Consider the following 19,820-nt stretch of genomic DNA (forward strand, 5'->3'; position numbering starts at 1 on the left):
TGTGTCAAATGAACACCTTTTACTCATTAGTACCGGATTATTTTGTACCAGTCTTTTGTTTTAAAGGAAACTATTTCTTCATTACACACAGATATTAATAAGTATCATCATATTACTCTCCTATTATAAGTTTCAGAGCAAAGAAAATACATGACATTGCACTTGCAATAATATTCAGTCCCTCAAATAACTTGCATTTGTAATTTAAAAAAATCTACTCATGAATCTGATTATTTACCAGCACTCCTGATTCTGTCACTTTTGTCTTGGAGTTTGAAGTTTACCACCAACACAAATGCACGTATCGCATTCATCTCTGAAAATTCAAGACCTCAAACTTGTGGAAAACAGAAAATATACACTTTATTGAACTTTTTTTTCACAAAATGAAAGTTGTATACTAGGGCTGTCACGATATCAGATTATCAAGACACGACTATCCTCAACCAAAATTTTATCACAACAAATGACATTATGGCAATGTCTGGAAGAAATCTGAACATTAATGCCGTCAATCAAAAGAGCTTGTTGAACCGTCTGTTTTGCCTCATTTTTGTCAAATTATTTACACTCAAAATCTGAGTGTAGGGAGGTGGAGAGTCAGCAAATGTGACTCTAGGTTGTTCCAATGTCGGAGTGTCAACCAGATAGTTGATCTCACTGTTTAATTAACACGATATCAATCTTTAATGTCGGCATATCGTGACACCCCTACTATATATACATATATTCTCAAAGAAGCATCAATGACAATTGTTCTTGAATAAAAAACAGAAAGGGTGCAAGAACAAATCTCTGCCACTATGTTTTTTCCCAAAGAACATCCTGTATATGACTGTAATCTGTAATCCACACACTCACACAAATAAAAACACTCCAATTAAAGTCACCTTAAAGAATCAACACTGGCCAAAGGACTGAACTCACAAGCACAAGGCAACATGAAAGACAGTTTTCAGTCAGAAAGCAAGGCCTACAACAACGTATGCTACGACAAACAAATGGATTAGTCAGTCTATGTAAGAACATTACAAACAAAGGTGACATTAGGCCCCTGTTCATGAGCTGGCATGTGGTGTCTAGAACATCTAAAGGTAAAATAGGTCCTGGCAAACATGTGAAAACAACTAAATGGAATACGGTTGCTACTAAGTTCTTTGCCCGCAACCACAGCCTAAACAAAGAAAAGTCAGGGACTTCCAAAATGGTGGCTCAACGGACTAATGCCAGGCTCGTCACACGACTTATGAATGTATTTCAGCTGTACTTCGCAAGAAAAAAGGTCACTTTTGTAAAACTAGTTTCAAGTAATTCAGTCAGCAGAAAGCAGAAGTGATGGCTTTTTGGAAGGAAAACACGAGTGGCACAATACAAGACAAAAAATGTATAATTTAACAGCACTGAAGGTAAGAAAATTAAAGCTTCACAACATGCAGCATGTGTTGTAAAAAAAAGGAACAAAAGTTGAAAGGCTACAATGTTTAATGGCTGCTTTTACAAAACAGCACAAATAACAAGCAAAAAGGTAATGTGGATGGCTTCGTGAAACAGATCACTCAAGAATAAATAGAAAAGAAGTGTTCTAAATGACATGCACACTTTTGCTTGGTAAAAAGTAAGGTGGCTAAGAAGGCACAATTGTTTCTTGCATTTGTTATGTATAACATGAGACTTTTTCTGTTTGCCGTCTGTGGATGTTTGGCTGATTGAAAAGAAAATAATCTCCTTTGGTTAATAAATCTGAAGCTGCCGCTGTGTTTCAGCTCAGTTAGATACATGTACAAAAGTAAGATGGGCAGATGAAAACAACCTGAGGAGGAAAAAAAAAACTTCATGCAAAGTCTTCTGTGTGCATGAACACAAAACAGTAAACCATAGTATTTTGTTGAATTGTCATGAATTTTCCCTTTTGCTGGTGGGCTAAATAAGGACCCTGGGTGCTTTTCATTATGTCAACGTGTCTCATCGCCTCTCCTTCTTGTGGCTTAGTTTCTCCAGAAGCCTCCTTTTTTTAGGTGCATTTAAGGAATTGGAAAATATTCTAAGACAGCGAAGAGGGAACGATTTCCATGTCACAGGAGAGAAGTCATGAGCAAGCATAAGTTAGCACAGTGAAAAGCACTCAGCTTCCTAAACACTCCCTATCCACTCTAACAATCTGAACGCCAGCAGTCAGCTGACAACGACAGAAATCTTTTCCAGCATACATCCTCCAGTCACAAGTTTTGCACGCTTTGGACTTGATTTGTTCCCAAGTAACATTTACAGGACTTATGAAGCGGAACACACTTTTTGCGGCAGAGAGGAAGAACATAAGAAGAAGTAAGAAAAGGGTTCAAAGCACTTTTTCAGTCTGCTATAAACTGTCATACAGCAATGAGATGATGGCCACAGACATCAGAATACGCTCTCCACAATCTGACCGCTGAATGCGACCGCAGTCACTGTAGGCCGATTAAGAGGTCAGGCAGGTTTGGCCGGAGGAGAGTAAAGGCAGGAGGGCACAAGGCCGAGAAATGACCAAGGACTTCATCTACTCTTTAAAATCAGACTCAGTGGTTTCATGTTTAATTTTGCCAAGACGACTAAGATGGAGCCAATAAGGAACTGTTTAAAAAAAAAAAAAGACAATCTCACTACTTATACTGTAAGTCCATGCAATACGAGCCAAAAGGTGTCAACATTTTCACTTGGCAACTGTTCAACAGAACAGTCACACCATTACTGTAACAACATTCCCATATTTAACCAACAAAACACACAATCGAGGTGCTCTGGAATTTCTCATCTTCATTCAGATTTCCAGTTCTGCCAAGTTGGAAAATGTCGCAGCACGTTTGAGGCCGAGAGCGCGGCGCTGAGCTCCACTATCCGGTCTTGGGTGGCGGTGCAACATATTCGGGGTTGTACGCAGGCTGGGCGAGGAAGTCTGGGTAAGCGGGTGGAGCGTTGGGCTGTGGCTGGACGGGAGGCTGTGGAGGGTACGCTGGCTGGCCGGGGCCGTACGCAGCCTGGCTGTAAGGCATCGGTTGAGGGGGTGGGCAGGACCGGCTGGAAACAGAAAGGAAAACATAGTTCGAGGATTAAAGGGGCTGAAAAAGCACCGACCAACGCTGCAGTTCTGTAACATACACAGATATGTTTGCTTTCCTGTTTTACAAAGCATGAACCAACATTTATACCAGCGGTGGTTTTTCCACCTCCACTTCCGATTACAGCTATTCTGAGGCACTAAATTGCATAATGTTGCTAAATTTCCTCAAGCTTCAATGTAGTATGTAATTACTTTGTAAAGGGCAGTGTCCTGTGTGCCTCTAAAGAAATCTATGTTATTGACACCTTTGTATAATTGCAATACATTCTTAAAACCACTGTTTCCTGCAGTTTTCTGTAAGAATGGAGCCCTCATAGCATTGACACAGACAGCAATTATTATAAACAAGACATGGTGAAATAAAGGAGTGTAGATGTCTCTTTTAGTTTAGCCTTTTAGTTGACAAAAGCTAACAAAAACAAACCCAAGCTATGCACATCATTATTTACATCTGTGGTTATCTTATCTTGGGTGAAGTATTCAATGTTTTAGTAAACAAAGCTTTCAACACTGTGACATTTTAGTCAGATTTTTGTCGTGCCTTTTCTGTTTTTGCCCATCCAATGTCTTCAAAAGAAGCAGTGTTATCTTACGCAAAGCAGAAAGTATTCATGTCACTCTGCTCTGCAGTAGCACAACAGACAAATCCAGTTTGTCATTTCCAATTTCTGGATGTTTGAACAGTTACTCCCTCGCTGTCGTTGCTCTGCTGGAATTACTGCACAGAGGCCTGATCATTCATAAGCAGTATTCATTAACTAAAGCGCTGTTTGTTGTCTGGGTTCAACTCAAGCCGAGCAGATAAAACGCCAGGAAACGTCAACACAGTATTATGCATTTGGCAAACATCTAGATGAAGACTTTAAAAGGCTAAAAGCTGTCATTAGTTGTCACTCATTATTCCTAACAGCAGAGAAAAAGATGAGTGAAAACACTACATTCACAGGAGTTTTGTTGATCTTTATGTTTGTGCAGCTGACAAAATTTTGGTCATGCAGTAGATTCATTTACCTTTTCCTTCCAGGAGCCAATTATGTTAGGTAACACTGCATGCACAGACAAGATTCTGCTGTCTAAAATAGTCTGAGGCTAAATCAACTCATGAAGAGATGTTTTAACGTTGTTATATATTCTTTTTAAAGAGGAAAATGTCTGTCAACTAACATATTTTGTCAGCATTTAAAGCAAAAAATATTGTTGGTGTTGAAATCCACACTCACTGGCTTCCTGATACGTTGGTGGTGGGGTGAACTGTTGTCCTTGGTAGGGTGATGTGGGCATGGGCTGAGCTGGGTAGCCAGGCTGCACTGGCACCGGCTGGTAGGCTGGATACTGGACCGCCTGGTAGGACTGAGAGGGTACGGGCATGACAGCCTGCTGCTGGGGGTACGGGTGAGGAGTGCCAGTGACCACTGTGGTGTGGGTGGTGGTAGCTATCACAGCTGGAACCAAACAAAACACAGAAACAGATAAGAAATACGGCTAATATGTGCTAGCTAGAGGTTCAATCACAGGCTGTGTTTTAAATTGTATACTTTTTCTTTTGTTAAGTACACACTACAGCTGTCCCCAGCAAACTACACACCGTTTCATGCAGTATGCGTACAACTGGGCTGTACCACGTTGTCATTGCACCTTAAACTTTGTCTCTTGCAGTTTGTTGTGCAATTTAATCAACTTAACAAGCCTTAACGAACAAAAGCTACTTTCTGGTTTGAGGTGAAACAGGTAAACTTGATCTTAGGCTGGTTAACAAGGCCAAAAAAAACAAAACACCAAGGCTGACAGTAACAGTAGCCCAAACAGGTGCAAATATACCTCCAGATAAACCACAATGTATTTTCACAGCCAAACCTCATACACAGACACGCAAGGCAATGGTAAATACCCAGCATTACAACAATAAAAGAAAGGAGAAGTCCACATTTCAGAGATGTCATTTCTTCCAGATGAGCTAACTCAGACCACAACTTCTGCATTTAATCTATTGTGTATACGGGACAGTAAGAAAAAAGCTAAAAAAAAAGAAGAAATTGTCCTGGCGTGCAAATGTTACTTGGCTTAGTGTCACTAGGATTCTTGCACGGTCTTGCTGTAATATTTAAATAATAATTCTACATTTTTTTCTTACATATGGCACCAAATCATAAGATAAGTCATCGCAGGGCACTTAATGTAGTGAGGTCTCAGTATTACTGAGACAACCCCAACAAGTCCCCCTTGAGCAGCACATGCCGACAGTTGGGAGGAAAAACTCCCTTTAAACAGGAAGAAACCTCCAACAGACGCAGACTCACGGTGGGCGGGCGTCTGCCTCGACATGCTGCTGTTACAGACAGCACAGAGAACAGATGAGCACTGAGAAACAACATTAAACAAATGCTGTTTTTGGTTATTTTTACCAATGAAATGCAAATCTGCCAAAATCTAGACACAGGAGATAAAAATGCTACACATAAATTTACACAACCATTTATCCCGTCTTACAAATGAAAGTTTAGCAAAGCTTTAACTTGCATTTTTAATTATACTTAATACGTTTGGCGCTTATTTCACTGCAGCTATATCACCTATCATAAACTATCTCGTCTTTGTCAGGGAATTTAAACATGATGTAGATCACAGTATTTTGAGAACTAGCTTAAACAAATCATTATCACTTCCTAAGATGATATTTAGTGCATATAAACACAGATTTAAACACACACAATGACTCCACCTAAAGTGTACATCCAACAGCACCCGGAAGACAACGCTGCTAAAAAAACTTGAGGGACGACAGACGTGCGTATGCCACCATGCCTACTTTTCTCTCTGTTTTTTTTTTTTTGCACAGAGTGGGAGTCGTCATGACCACTTCCTGTAAATGACGTGGGATGGCCTTGAGTTTTCCCCCTCTGTGGTTGTCGTGGAAACAATGACTCATACGAGGTGGAGCTCTAACATTCCTGGATTTGATCCCAACGTGCAACAGACTCAGCCAAGGAAGCCACGCTATGTTGCTCACTTCTGTTTCAGCCTCTCTGCCAGAGCGTGGTCACCGACTGGCAAACCTTGAACAAGCTGGCTAGAAGGCCAAACGGACAGAAAGTGAGTTTTGCTAACATACTTGACTGTATACATAAAAACACAGGAGTGCTTAAGGAATTCACTGGGAAAAGCGGGCTTGATTTGTGTGATACAATCTATTAACTGTAAAGAGATGAGAAGAAAAGACAGCAGAAACAATGGATTAAGTGGTGCAAACTAGAATCAAATCCACACAGTTGGAATCCAGTGCAGAGGGGTTCTCTGTCACAGATTGCACAAAGCTCCGAATATATAAGGTGTGGAAGCGTCTATGTACAGATTTAATGTAAGCTTTTGTCCTCACACTAACTTGAATACTCATCCTGATAAACAAGCGTATCTGCTTGGATTTTTTCCTTCCAATATGCTGGTTTCGCTGAGAAAAACACAAACCACTTATACAATCAGGTTTGTGCAAAAAAGGCACATTTGAGTTGGGAATTTGGGCCATTTACATATTTTCTCAAAAGGTACAAATACAACGTGATGTGATCTTTATTTGATTTTTAAATGGCAGATTTTGTCAAAACTACACCTATAGGTCACAGGCTTTAATATTAATTTATCCCAGAGTCATGAATTAAATTTTTTCACATAAAGTTGAACAGGAAGAATGGATTATCATACTAATGAAATCTCACCGACACACACTTTCAGAGGTGATATTTATCAGGATAACAGTGAGCGATTTATAACAACTTTAATCAAGCCGAGCGAGTTTGGAGAATTTAAAAACGGGTCTGAGCTAGCCACACAGAAAAAAGTGAGTAGTTCAAGACATGAAAAAGTTCATGTGTGAGGCCAGTTGTGTCTGCTTATGACTCAAACTCTGAGCAATGAATAAAATGTGTAGGACAGAAGCCAGAGAAGAATTCATTGGATCTATGTTATGTTCTGGACATGAGATGCAGATAGAACTTTAAAAGACAAAGGCTTGATAGCAAACACTGCAGGCTAAACTAAATTCCCAAAGAGTTTTTGTTTAGTCACACTTACTGATGGAAAAAAACTTTTCCACATAAATATTGGTTGATTCCGACATTTGGTCTCAAAAACTGCACAGCAATTACTCAAAAATGGGAGAGGTCAAAGGCAGCAGCAGTTAAATGTTAATGTCTGCTGCTCAGACACAATGAGTACACTGACCACAATTCGTACAACAGATTTGTGGTCAATGCACTGACTAGCTGATTAGCCGAGCATTAAAAAACACACGACTACAAGTAGCAGACAAGTGTAACACAGCATATCTTACAGTCATAACACAGATTTTTGACTTTGATTCTAAGAGAAATGACATGAGGATGGACGTTGAAGCCATACTAGGAACGTACAGAGCTACCCTTAAACAGTAAACACTGAAAGCAACAAAAAAGCGACAATTATTTAATAGTCAAGGTTGGTGAGCTTCATACAAAAGATCCATCCATCCATCCATTCTCTGTACACCGCTTTATCCTCACTAGGGTCACGGGGGGTGCTGGAGCCTATCCCAGCTGACTCAGGCAAAGGCAGGGGACACCCTGGACAGGTCGCCAGTCTGTCTCAGGGCTACATATACAGACAAACAATCATGCAAACTCCATGCAAAAAGATCCCAGCCCAGGCCGGGATTTGAACCGGGGGATCTTCATGCTGTAAGGCTAAAGTGCTAACCACTACGACACTGTGCAGCCCCATACAAAAGATGCAATTTTTACAAACAGAACACAAAGAGACTTTTGGCTTCATTACATAGATTTGTTGTATGAAACATTACTAAAACAGGAGTAAATAGTGTAGGTTAAGGTCATTATAGTTACCTACAAATTAAACTAAAAGCCAATAGTAGGTATAAAAAAAAAACCTTTTGGTGACCTGAAACAAAAATGAGATTTGAGCAAAAATAAACCGAAGACAGAAATGATCTTCTGCCCTTAAAAAGTACCTACAATCCAATAAAATATACAGTAAATGTCTACAGCTCAAATCTGGGTCAATTTGGTTCCATTTGTCAGTGCAAGAAGCACAAGGAGGCACTGATGCATGTTTATTGAGACTGGGATGTTGACATGACTGTGAGTCAGTAGCCTTAACAAAGTGTTGTGTCTGTAATGTAAGAACTGCTCAGAATTTCTTAAATCTTGTCCCTGAGAAACAAAAAAGGAAAAAAATGAAACTCAACACTTTGAAACAATATAAACTAAACTGAAACACGCACATTCACTCTAGAAACGAACTGAAACTAAACTGAAATGAGAACAAAAATTAAAGGCAACATAAAGAAAAGGAGCTGATGAAAAATCTTAAACTATAAGAACACTGATGCGGGATGAAGCTACATTTAATGTTCAACAGACTGAAGAAACATGTCAGCCAGTCCAATATGGTGACATTTCTGAAAGTGTTCTCTGGCTAGATAGATAATATTTATGGCAATCAGCTAATTGTAAAGTTTGGTTTTTTAGTTAGATTTGTTCACAATAAGAAAAATACAGGTTTACTTATAACATATAAACTACCATTTAAAAGTTTGGGGTTCCTTATTTTTGAAAGAAAAGCAGCTTTTTTTCAAATGAAGATAACATTAAATTAATCAGAAATACAGTCTGGACATTATTAATGTAGTAAATGACTGTTCTATCTGGAAACGGCTGATTTCTAATAGAATATCTCCATAGGGGTACAGAGGAACATTTCCAGCGACCATCACTCCTGTGTTCTAATGCTACATTGTGTTAGCTAGTGGTGTTGAAAGGCTCACTGATGATTAGAAAACCGTTGTGCAGTTATGTTAGCACATGAATAAAAGTGTAAGTATACACAGAAAACATGAAAACGTCTGGGTAACTCCAAACTTTTGAATAGTAGTGTAGATACTATAGATGCGGCTTAAAAAAGACAACTTCATTTAAACTACAAAAGCCCATAAAGGTGTTTCTAAGCATCTTTAAGTTAGAATTCCCATCTGCAGAAAATGTATTTATCATAAATACAGCTGAATTCATAGCACTGAAAGTACGCAGCACCGAAAATCAAGTAAGGGCATGATCTTTCCACTGAAGCAAACACAATAGCATCAAAGTTAGGCAAGAAGTCCAAACAGTAATTACCTCTGACTGTACTGAATCATCAACCTGTGGAATAGACGGCTCACCACAAAGGATCTCACAAAAGCGAAACCGTCTACGGTATGCCAGAGAAGCACAAATATGAGCCCCACACTTCCACACACAGTTTACATAATCTTTGCAGATTGCGGTGATCTTGGAACATGAGATTAGTTTGCTGCCTGTGTGTCAGTGCCGACGTTATTAGTAAGACCAAACCGCTGCAATAATGAAAGTCATGTGGTGGGTGGGCCAGCAGTCCTCAAATGAGTCCCCTGATGTTCTGCTTCGCGAAAACAACACAGACAGATACTCCAACACACTGGAAACCAAGAGTCTGACTTCTTGTTTTAGACAGGGCAAAGATCCGACACTGCATGTAGGTTAAAACGCTCTCAACAGCCAGCAGTTCAAGAACGTGTGGCTCGTTGGTTGTGTGCAGGAAACCTACACATGTGCAGCACCACGTTGCAAATGCAGCAGGATATGCCCACAATCTGTCGATATATTACTCAATAAGCAGTATTAACCTCCTGTTTGCATCATTTACGTTTAGACACATGGGTCAGTCTGGTCTTTGTATAAAATGATGCCTAAATAAAACTGCTACATGTGCACTGCGAAAAGTTTGCGGTTGTTGTAATTTGGACAATCACTGCTGATGTGTTACAAACTATCAGATTGCTGCCATGCATAAAAATGTAAGCCGTGATTCAGCATTTTGTGAAGAAGATTTTGTAACTTGAATCAAGCACAATAATGGGGGTTCTCACAGCTGCTGATTTGCAAATCTGCAAATCTGGAACAAGTGCACTGACACAATTCGTACAACAGATTTGTGGTCAACGCACTGACTAGCTCCTATTATCCGAGCATTAAAAAGACACACTACAGACAGCAAAAAGTGGCAACGCAGCATATGTTTACATTTTTAATACTGACTGTTTACTTTGATTCTAAGAGAAATGACATAAAGGTGGATGTTGAAGCTACACTACGTACCTACAGAGCTACTCTTAGTAAACTATAGAAGATGCACATTTTTAAAAACAGAACACAAACAGACTCAGCTTCATTACACAGATGTGTTGCATGAAACATTACTAAAACAGGAGTGAATAGTGATACTCTCAGGTGCTGTTTTGTAGCAAGACAGTGCATGTGGGACAAGGTTATTAGAGTTAACCAGAAAGGAAACCAAAAGCTGATAGGTGTGAAACAAACATTTCAGTTACCTGAAACAAAGTTTCTTTTTTCAAAAAGAACACGAAATTAAATGGTATTGTAACCTTACAAAAGTACCTAAAACCTAATAAAAACATACAGTAAATGCTTACAGTTTAGATCTAGGTCAATTTGGTTAAATTTGTCGATGCAAGAAGCACAAGGAGGCGCTGACGCAATTTTATCGAGACTGGGATTTCTCCATGACTGAGTCAGTAGTGTTGTTGTTTTTTTGGTTCAAGCTTCAAACTATCAATGAGTAACATAAATCAGTGCTCATGTGTAATGGATTATGATGGTTTACTACTTGAAGGGCTATTTTTGCGTTGATGCATGTCTCATCATGAGTAGGATTTCTGTAGAGTATTCTGGGGTCATAGCCACTAAATATATCAAAAATGTGGTGCCTTATGTTGACCTCCAATATCAATAAATAAAACTATGGTCTGTTTTAATACTCTGAAACACTCTGAATATCAAGGCAGTCAAACTCTTGGTCAAAGAACTACCAGCCAGATGCATCTAAAAGCATCACCTTCGACAAAAGAAGTATCATCCATCCACTACTTACGTCGTGGCTTGCGGCACATTTTGTACAGACAGCAGCAGGGACAGACACAGCAGCAGATGAAGATCAGCATAACGATGACGGAGATCACGAAGCCAATGACCATGGGCGCTGGACCATGAGAGAAATTTTTGTACTTGCTGAAAAAGAAACAAAAGGAAAAATTACGCAATTAGTATTTTTGTTACTACTGCTGTACTGATAATGTGCACATATTTTCAGAACTTCCCAGCAGTACGTAACAATATATCCTATTCAGGAAGCTTATGAATGTAATCTGTACTTGAATTGATTAACCAGTTAAATGAATCCTTAAGCAGCAATGAGACAATGATTTTCCACGGTGTTTCTACATATCTTAAGATGCTGAATTAAATGCGCACACAGACTTCACTGCGGCAGTAATCCAAATTTTGATTTGTCTGGGTATGCCACAGACACAATACAAAAACACAAATAAAGACATACATGAAGACTTCTAATACTTTGCAAAGGCCTTTTTTTAAAAAAAAAATCAAACTGAAATTCGTGCCTTTAAAGGCTTTTCTAGACCAACAAATACCATTTTAATCCTCCACTCAGTTTTTAACATAGCTTATGAATGTAGCTGCTGCACACATTAGTTCCATTCTGGTGGTCGTATACAGGAAGACACGGCTTCCTGTTACCCAACTGTAAAATCATTGTACACACAGCCCTGTTGAAACTCCTGTTGATGTCAGTCTAACCATCTAAAATGGAAATTTTTATCTCACTCAAGAAGTAGAGAGACAATTTGTTAAGAATTACAGAAGATAACAGCATACCATTCTTCTTTTTCTTCCTCAGAAAGCCACCAGTTATTATCACTGCAGCGATCCCCTGTAGCAGACAGAGAGCAGAGACGAAGAGGAAACATTAGCCTTGTTACACTAATGACAAAATTATAATAGTGGTTTAAATAGCAGTGATGGATGAATTGGGAGAAAAGCATGAGAGGAGAATAATGACACACACAGCTCACATTAACACGGTGGCTCAGGTTTATGGCAATCCAGAGATAAAACGATCCGTTGATTAGTCAATTGGTCGATCAGCAGCTATTTATACTATAAACCAATTGTTTTTTGTTTTTTTTAAATTATGTACTTACAACCTCTACAGATACGTACATTTTCAGATTTTTGCTTCATTTCTGCAGTAATAATCCAGATATATTTGTGTTTTGGACCACTAGTTGGATGAAAAAAATAATTAGACTGCGTCACTGGTGGCTCTGGGAAATATTACTGGGTGAAAGTAAAATAATCTAGACAGTTACAAGCCTATGGTTAAAATTAATCCTGTATTTACAGAGAGGTTATTTGGTCCACCCTTATTTACACACCAGTCCTTTAGGTGTACTTAACTAAACCTAAAACAGTGTAGTGAACTGTTACAGCTGTCCTTCATCTGTATTATAATGTTCAGTTTAATAAATAGTTTAGAGTTAATGATTCAACTTTATGGTTATTTGGGCATAGCTTACAGTGGTGTTAAATTATGCAACAGAGCTACTTCTAATATGAACACATTAATACCAATGAAGTTAGAGTAACTAAAAGAAATAACTCAACACAATCCTAAGCATCCAAAGTTATTAGTTGATCAATAAAAACTGAACATTACAACCTTCATTCGGGACCATCCTATATCTTATAAACTAGGTAATGTAGCTTCAAGAGTTCAAATTCACACATTATTAAACTCTTCAGATGTTTCTACCTGAAGTGGGAACATTATGGTAAAGAACAGCACTAACCTAACTTTGTAGAAAATACTAACCGGTTACACGTTAGTTAAATGTGTTTTTGTCAAACAACGACCATTTAAAGAGTCTAGAAGCATTAACTAGCTGAGAGAAACTAACGTGACACAGCGAAGACAACATTTTATGTAGAAGGGATAAGTTTTAGCAGACAGCAGAGGTCTGGTTTCAGGGCGAACGTCAGTGGCATCGCCCTGAATGTGGTTTGTTTGAGCTCCTGTTTGAAGCTAACCTTTCGGACAGGAGCTAAAATACGTAGCTCGTGAAACAAAAGAAGAAGAAGAAGAAAAGAAGGGCAGTCTGGAGAGAGGACTTACCATAAACACAGGGGGACAGGACGACACACAGAGCCAACACAGCGACACCAGGCAGGCCGGACGCCATGGTCGCTTCAAGATTCCCGTATCGAGTCAGGAAACGAGGAATCTCATCTGACGCCAAGCAGGAGGACGTCTGATCTGATCCGAACCAGCGCCGCAGCAGAGAGCCTCTCACCATGGACCCGCCTCCGAGCAACCAAGCTCCGCCCACCGCCTGCTGCTCTCACCGTGCTCCGTCATCATTACTATCATTATATGCATATATATAATTATAGTTGGTAAAATAAAAAAAAAAAACAATAAAATAACTTAATTTAATCTCTACATATATATGTATGTATATATAAAATTAACCTGGCAAAATTTTAAAAAAAAAACACTAGAAAAGCACTCAGAGAGTGCAGACCTCCGCCAAGGATAGAGAGGAAAACAGGAAACCCATGCAGTAAAGGATCATGAGCTGGAATCGAACCTGCGTCTTTGACACAGTTCTGTTTACGAATCACCTTGCCACCAAAATTAAATCAGCTCTTCCTCTTACCATAGTCTACATCCCCTCAAAATTGAATGTGAATCTGCCCAGGCGTTTTTAAGTTATCTTGCTAACAGACGGACAGAGGGACAGACGGACACACAAACGGCGGGTGTCGCATAACCTCCTTGGCAGAGGTAAAAAACGCAACCTGGACACAAAATTAATTAATTGCTATTTTCTAATGTATCAAGACTATAATAACACACTTTCATGATTTTTTTTCAAAATATGATCTTTATTTTCAATTTTACACTCTGTATCCCCGGAGATACATTGTCCATTTAGGGTATAAATTTAAAATTTTCCAACTTTTAAAATGCTTAATTTTTTAACTTTTACAACATATTACAGGCAATTATTTAGCCACTTTCTTTCAAATCTTCCACACATGTTTTTTTTAAAAAACTTGGAAAATCCTGAACAATTGATGATGATTCACATTCACATGTATTGAGTACCGGAAACAAGTCTATAAACAAAGAGCTGACTAACAGGAATACACAAACAAACTAACGTATGTACAGAAAAATGGTCTTACTCCTGTTCTAACTGTAGCATCTTCCCTCTGGAGCTTTTACACTAACAGCATCCTATCGGCAATGGAAGCTGAGGAAACAGTTGCGAGCATTTTGACCACTAACAATGCAAAGCCTCACATTGCACTTCTGACACATGATATTGGTCTGTCCATCCTGGCACATCCTGCATTGACCTTTCACTGACTGCTAGTTGCCTCATCTGAATCTGATGACCCATCAGGTGGCAAAACTGCAGATGTCGCCACTCTTTTTCTTGCAGCGTAAAACATGCCCACAGAAATTCCCTGTAAATGAGTAAACCTCTGTTGAATTAATCAGTAATACACATTTAATTGTAAAATAAAGAGTAATAAATATTTTACAGCTTTATATGATTGACTATCTATAGAGTATAGTCCTCAAAACACAAGTATATGTGAGGGTGAGTGTTCTTATTTTATACCCCTATCTGGACAATGTATCCCCCAGGATACAGACATTCAGTGCCTGATCAAGCTGTGTAAATGCAATTCATTATTTTTAAACAACAACACATAAAATCATCCTAAAAGAACAATATTTTATTAAAGCAAGTCCTACCAAAATATTATAAGCATGAAAAATATCAGAACTGACCTCATGACCTTGGTCTTTGTCCACGTAGGCTGCCATTTTGGAATTTGATCAAAATGTATCAATATAGTTTTAAATGCTGGCATGAAGTCACATGGCCTTGTAGTTGACCTATCCCCTCTTAAGTTTGTCCCATAGTATGAAGTACAGATACTTAATGCCCCCACCCCCCACCCCCCCCAGCCTGCCAGATGTCTGTATCTCCCAGGATACAGAAACCATTTTTAAATTACCAAATAAGTCTGGAGTTCCCTCTTCTTGTCCCACCCCCTGATCACCAAATTGAATGTCAAATAAAACAGTTAAAATTAAGTTTAAATCACCTTTTTGGAGTAAATTTTTTTCATTGATGTCTCTTGAAATTGTGGGGAAATATCAACACAATTAACTTAATCAACAAAATATTTTCAACAATTATTAGTTTGCATGCAACACTGTTAGCAACAGAGAATCACATGATAGGCTGGAATTAACATCATCAAACAGTTTTCTAAAAGAATGGGTAGAGCAAAGCTATGTCCTTTCTTCTATTTTTCATATTTTCCTAACGTCAGCCTTGATTGAATGTCTCACTCGACCCCATGCAACCCTGTTATGCATTTTATCAGGAAAAGAACAATTCTTTTTGCTTTTTTCTTTACTTTTTTTCAACAGTAAGTTTGTCCTATTGCTCAGTAGTAACAGCGAGCTAAATATCTGGCTTCTACTGCTTAGAAAAAGCTAACATTAGAATGGATTTGCAAACCTGTTACTGTGATTAGAGTAGGGCTAGCAAACAACAAATAAAACATGGAATAAAAAATTTGACCATTGATGTATAAGCTGAGCTAATCAAGCCTTTAATAGTTTATTCCCTTTTAGAAAATTGTAAAAGAGAAGGTTTATTTTTCAAAAATTTTGGAAAGTTTTCTGGAATGACCCATATATTTAACCAGCCACTGCTTTTGTCAGTATTTCACCATTAAATCTTTTTTCTTTGCTCCCTCTGGTTAACTGAGCATATTGGGTATGCATGATATTCAGCAGTATTTCACAATAACTTTGGACTTCTAAGTTAAAAAAAACATGCAGTGACACAGTTGGTGGCACTTACTGTTTGTGCTTTCAATATATTTTTTCCATATTTTAACTAAAAATTTTATTTGTTAAAATATCGCTTTAATTTTTTTTTATTTACTTTTATTTTCTTTGTGTGTGAAAATTTTAACCATTTTTTTTGTCAAGGTCCAACTTATTTGCTCTGAGTACTTTTACTTTTGATATGTTTACTTTCAGGCTAATAGACAATTTTTACATTATAGTGTTTTTGGCTAATAAAAATATTTTAAGATCTGAGTCTAGTGTTTGTATGGGCACCACTTCAAGACAGATTCTCCGGTTAGATAATGTGGCAGGACCCATGACACATTGACATTTGTTTAAAAAGTGCATTAGACATTGGTTATGGAGTCACAGGAGTGCCACATCAAAATATAAACAAACAAACAAACAAACAAACAAACAAATAAATGTGGAAATATAAAGAGAAATAAATAAATAAATGTGGAAATATAAAGAGAAATAAATAAATAAATAAAAGGAAAAACAGAAAAGGTAAAAGCAAAGACAAAATTTTACTTTTTTAAATTTATTCATTTATTTCTCTTTATATTTCCACATTTATTTATTTATTTATTTCTCTTTATATTTTCACATTTATTTATTTATTTATTTATTTCTCTTTATATTTCCACATTTATTTATTTATTTATTTATTTATATTTTAATGTGGCACTCCTGTGACTCCATAATTGGTACTATATGTTTTTCAATATAACTTTTTTATTAAAATATCAGAAATTTTGAAACAATTACCATTTGCCAGAGCCTGAGTCCAGGCTGGATAAATCCTACACAGAGGCCCAAAACAAAGACGCCCCCTACTGGCCCCCTGATTTCTTGCACTTTCTATGCGCTCTATATCAGTCACTAACTTGTCTTTAGTAAATTTGTAATAACGTAAACTGAAATAATAAAAGGTTTTTCTTTATTTTTATAACTGTTTGCATTATAGATTCACACATATATCTTGCTTCATAGTTTTGATTGTTGAGGAATTTTCACTCTTGGTTCTGCAAAGTTTGCTGAAGTGGGGTGTTAATTGGTATTCCGGGCCGGCATATGGTGGGCTTACCAACACAGAGCATGAGCCTGTGAAGGTAGGTCGACCCAGAACATTTGGAGATTTCCCATTGTCACAGGGTGGATCAGAGGGTAGGGAAGGGCTGTATGCAAATACAGAGGGTAAGACAAAAGGAACATCTCAGAGAAAATTTTGGGAGTTGTAAGTAAATACCAAGGTAGACAGTGGTTAATTTGCATATAATTGAATCAAGGGTAACAAAAGGGCAATTGGATAACAGGAGGTAAGATGGGGGGTATGGCAGACGGAAACAAAGAATAAGTCTGGATAATACTTGCAAATAGCAAAGGTGTGATAATAGGAGATAAGACGGAGGGTATGGCAGACGGTAACAAAGGATGAGTCTGGCAAATACTTGCAAATAGCAAAGGACGTAGGAATTGTGGATAACCATGAGAGATTGAATGAATGGGTGATATGTGACAGTGGTATCAAAGGTGTGCTATTTTCTTCATCATGATGCCTCCAATATGTATCTTCAATGAAGTAAGTAGTAAAAATAAAGAAAAACACACTGAATGAGAGGGTGTGTCTAAACTTTTGACTGGTGTATATGTGCATAATGGTCATCCAAGTACGGTTTAATCAAGGACAACTGGACTCAGCAGTAGATTAAAGACATTTCTAATCTCATCCAAGAGATTTCCTCAGTTCTGACTGACTGGTGGGGAGTATTTCACCTCTGTGGGGTCATTATGACGCTGTTGGTATCATGTGGTTCAATACTGCTCCCAGCTATTTTGATAATCACAGCCTTCAGAGTCACTGGAGTCACATGAGGCCAAATACCAGGGATTCCCCATCAGTCAGTCTTAAAGCATCTACTACTAAATCCAGTTGCCCTTGATTCAACCATTCTTTTGATAAGCCAACCTGGATGACTGATAATTTTCTCTAAGATAGAAAATGCATCTTTATATACTATATCCTTAAAATAATAAAACCTTCATGTAAATGTTTCTTTGAATTTCAATGAAGTAAAATATCTAAAGTAATCCGCTTCTGGATTAATATTGTGTCACAGTGTCTTCCAGACCAAATTCCCACTAGAAAATGTTTTCTGAGTTTTAGCAAACTACTCGGATCAATGTAAACAAGAGACACCATGCCACTGGGACCAATATACGTCATTGACTGGGACACTCTTGTAGGTAAAACTTCAGCAAACGTAGCCTGACTCGATCAGCAGAGGGCAGCAAAATACCACAGCTGCTCAGCAGAGGAGGAGACATTCTGACAGGGCCTGAGGACACAGGAGAGCACTGACAGATTAAGATATCAGAATGAAATATTTCACAGATCAAATATTCAGCCACTGGTAGTTGCTACTTTTTAGAAGACAAGAAATTCTCTTGAAATGCATGAAATTTTGATTTCATTTTGCAGAGGTCGGGTGGAACATATGAAGCCTATACTTTGTAGATATTAGGCCTGAGCTAAGTGTATTTTTTCAGTGAGTTATTTATTTAAAAACACAAGTGTTATAGTTACTAAACATGCCCCCAACATTTAAATATTCTGATGAAATATTCTGCTTTTGTTGGAGCAGGCACTTCCAATAATTAGTGTCAGTATAGTCGCAACAGGGGTAATAAAACAATGATAATGTGATTTGTCCGTATAAAGTTAAAGTGTCAACCATTATAACCTAAGAGATTAGTCTTTCTTTGTTTAGTTTTTTTCTGTTTGCTTTAAAATAAAAGCTCAAAATGCACATATCTGCAGAAAATCCAACTTACATGAAGGTTGTATTGCTCTGCTTTTGTTTAAACTCCTTTGGCAAGTAATTGGTTCAACTTTTACTTTACCTATGCTGTAGTTTTTACTGATTATAGTGACGTGCGTTTCATTCAATATTTGTGTCACTAAGGGTTGAACATAGACTGTATGAGATAAATTATATATACAGTAAAATATCTCTAAAAGCACTTCACTTAAAACTAAACACTGTAGTCTTTACAGCAAGTTAAATACCTGCACCTATTGTATATACTAGCGATTGATTGTATACTGTTTACATCTATATTAGCGTAACCCGCATTTTTATTTCAACTGTACTTGATTTAACAATGTCAGATACACTGTATATGTGATTAATGACTTTTCTGTCACAAACTTATGCAAATATTAGATTACCAAGATCACACATGTATATACTGTAGGTTCAGTGCCCCTGTTACCAGAGGTCACATGTGCACAGAAAATCTCTGCAGCAGATTAGGATGTGAGAAGCTCTTATTGGAGCAAAACAACTGAGCACCTGTGACAGTTGAGGGAATTATAAACCTACAAATCTTTGACTCTTAAGCCATTTTTCTCTCACTCACGTGTGTTTTACAGCTATAAATTTCACAATTACAATTCAGGTCTTTGGTCTGAAAACTTTTCCTCCACTAATAACTCCATAAACCAGTCGTTTAGGTATTAAGCTGAGGTTTATGTCTTGTATGCCAGTAACTCAAAGCCACTTTAAGGAGCAACTTGAGGTGCCATATATGGGCAGATATCAATGCCCTTGTAAATTACCATCCTTCTAGAATGTCAGCAATAAATGTCACTTGACAGTAATAAATGTAACTGATTCATATGCAATTATGTCATAAAAAGCCAAAACATATCACGGATTTTTCCTCATTCAAACTTCGAGCAAAAGAGAAACACCCAACGTAAATGTGCTACAGGTCTCTGCTGGGTGAGTCATAAGGCTGATTGACTGACCTTGACGTAATGAACGAAGTCTCGCGAGATTTCCACTGGTGTGAGCTCTTATAAGCACTTGCGCGTCCTCGTCCTTTTCGTTCG

General features: G+C 37.9%; 1 protein-coding gene across 2 annotated transcripts; it reads right to left on the bottom strand.

Moving 5' to 3' along the window:
• Positions 1 to 338: 338 nt before the first annotated feature.
• On the bottom strand, positions 339 to 13,343 carry LOC110949933 (protein shisa-5-like). 2 transcript variants are annotated; one of them, XM_022192270.2, is made up of 5 exons: positions 13,148 to 13,343; positions 11,851 to 11,905; positions 11,048 to 11,184; positions 4,315 to 4,536; positions 339 to 3,051 (listed from the first exon to the last, which is right to left on the bottom strand). In XM_022192270.2, exons 1-5 carry the CDS (start codon positions 13,326 to 13,328, stop codon positions 2,795 to 2,797), a joined length of 852 nt encoding a protein of 283 aa, XP_022047962.2. In that variant the 5' UTR covers positions 13,329 to 13,343; the 3' UTR covers positions 339 to 2,794. The 2 variants fall into 2 exon arrangements, with proteins under 2 accessions (XP_022047962.2, XP_051804531.1); XM_051948571.1 differs by having other exon boundaries at positions 4,311 to 4,536.
• Positions 13,344 to 19,820: the final 6,477 nt, after the last annotated feature.

This window comes from Acanthochromis polyacanthus, chromosome 5 (assembly GCF_021347895.1).
Source record: "Acanthochromis polyacanthus isolate Apoly-LR-REF ecotype Palm Island chromosome 5, KAUST_Apoly_ChrSc, whole genome shotgun sequence".
Classification (NCBI taxonomy): domain Eukaryota; kingdom Metazoa; phylum Chordata; class Actinopteri; family Pomacentridae; genus Acanthochromis; species Acanthochromis polyacanthus.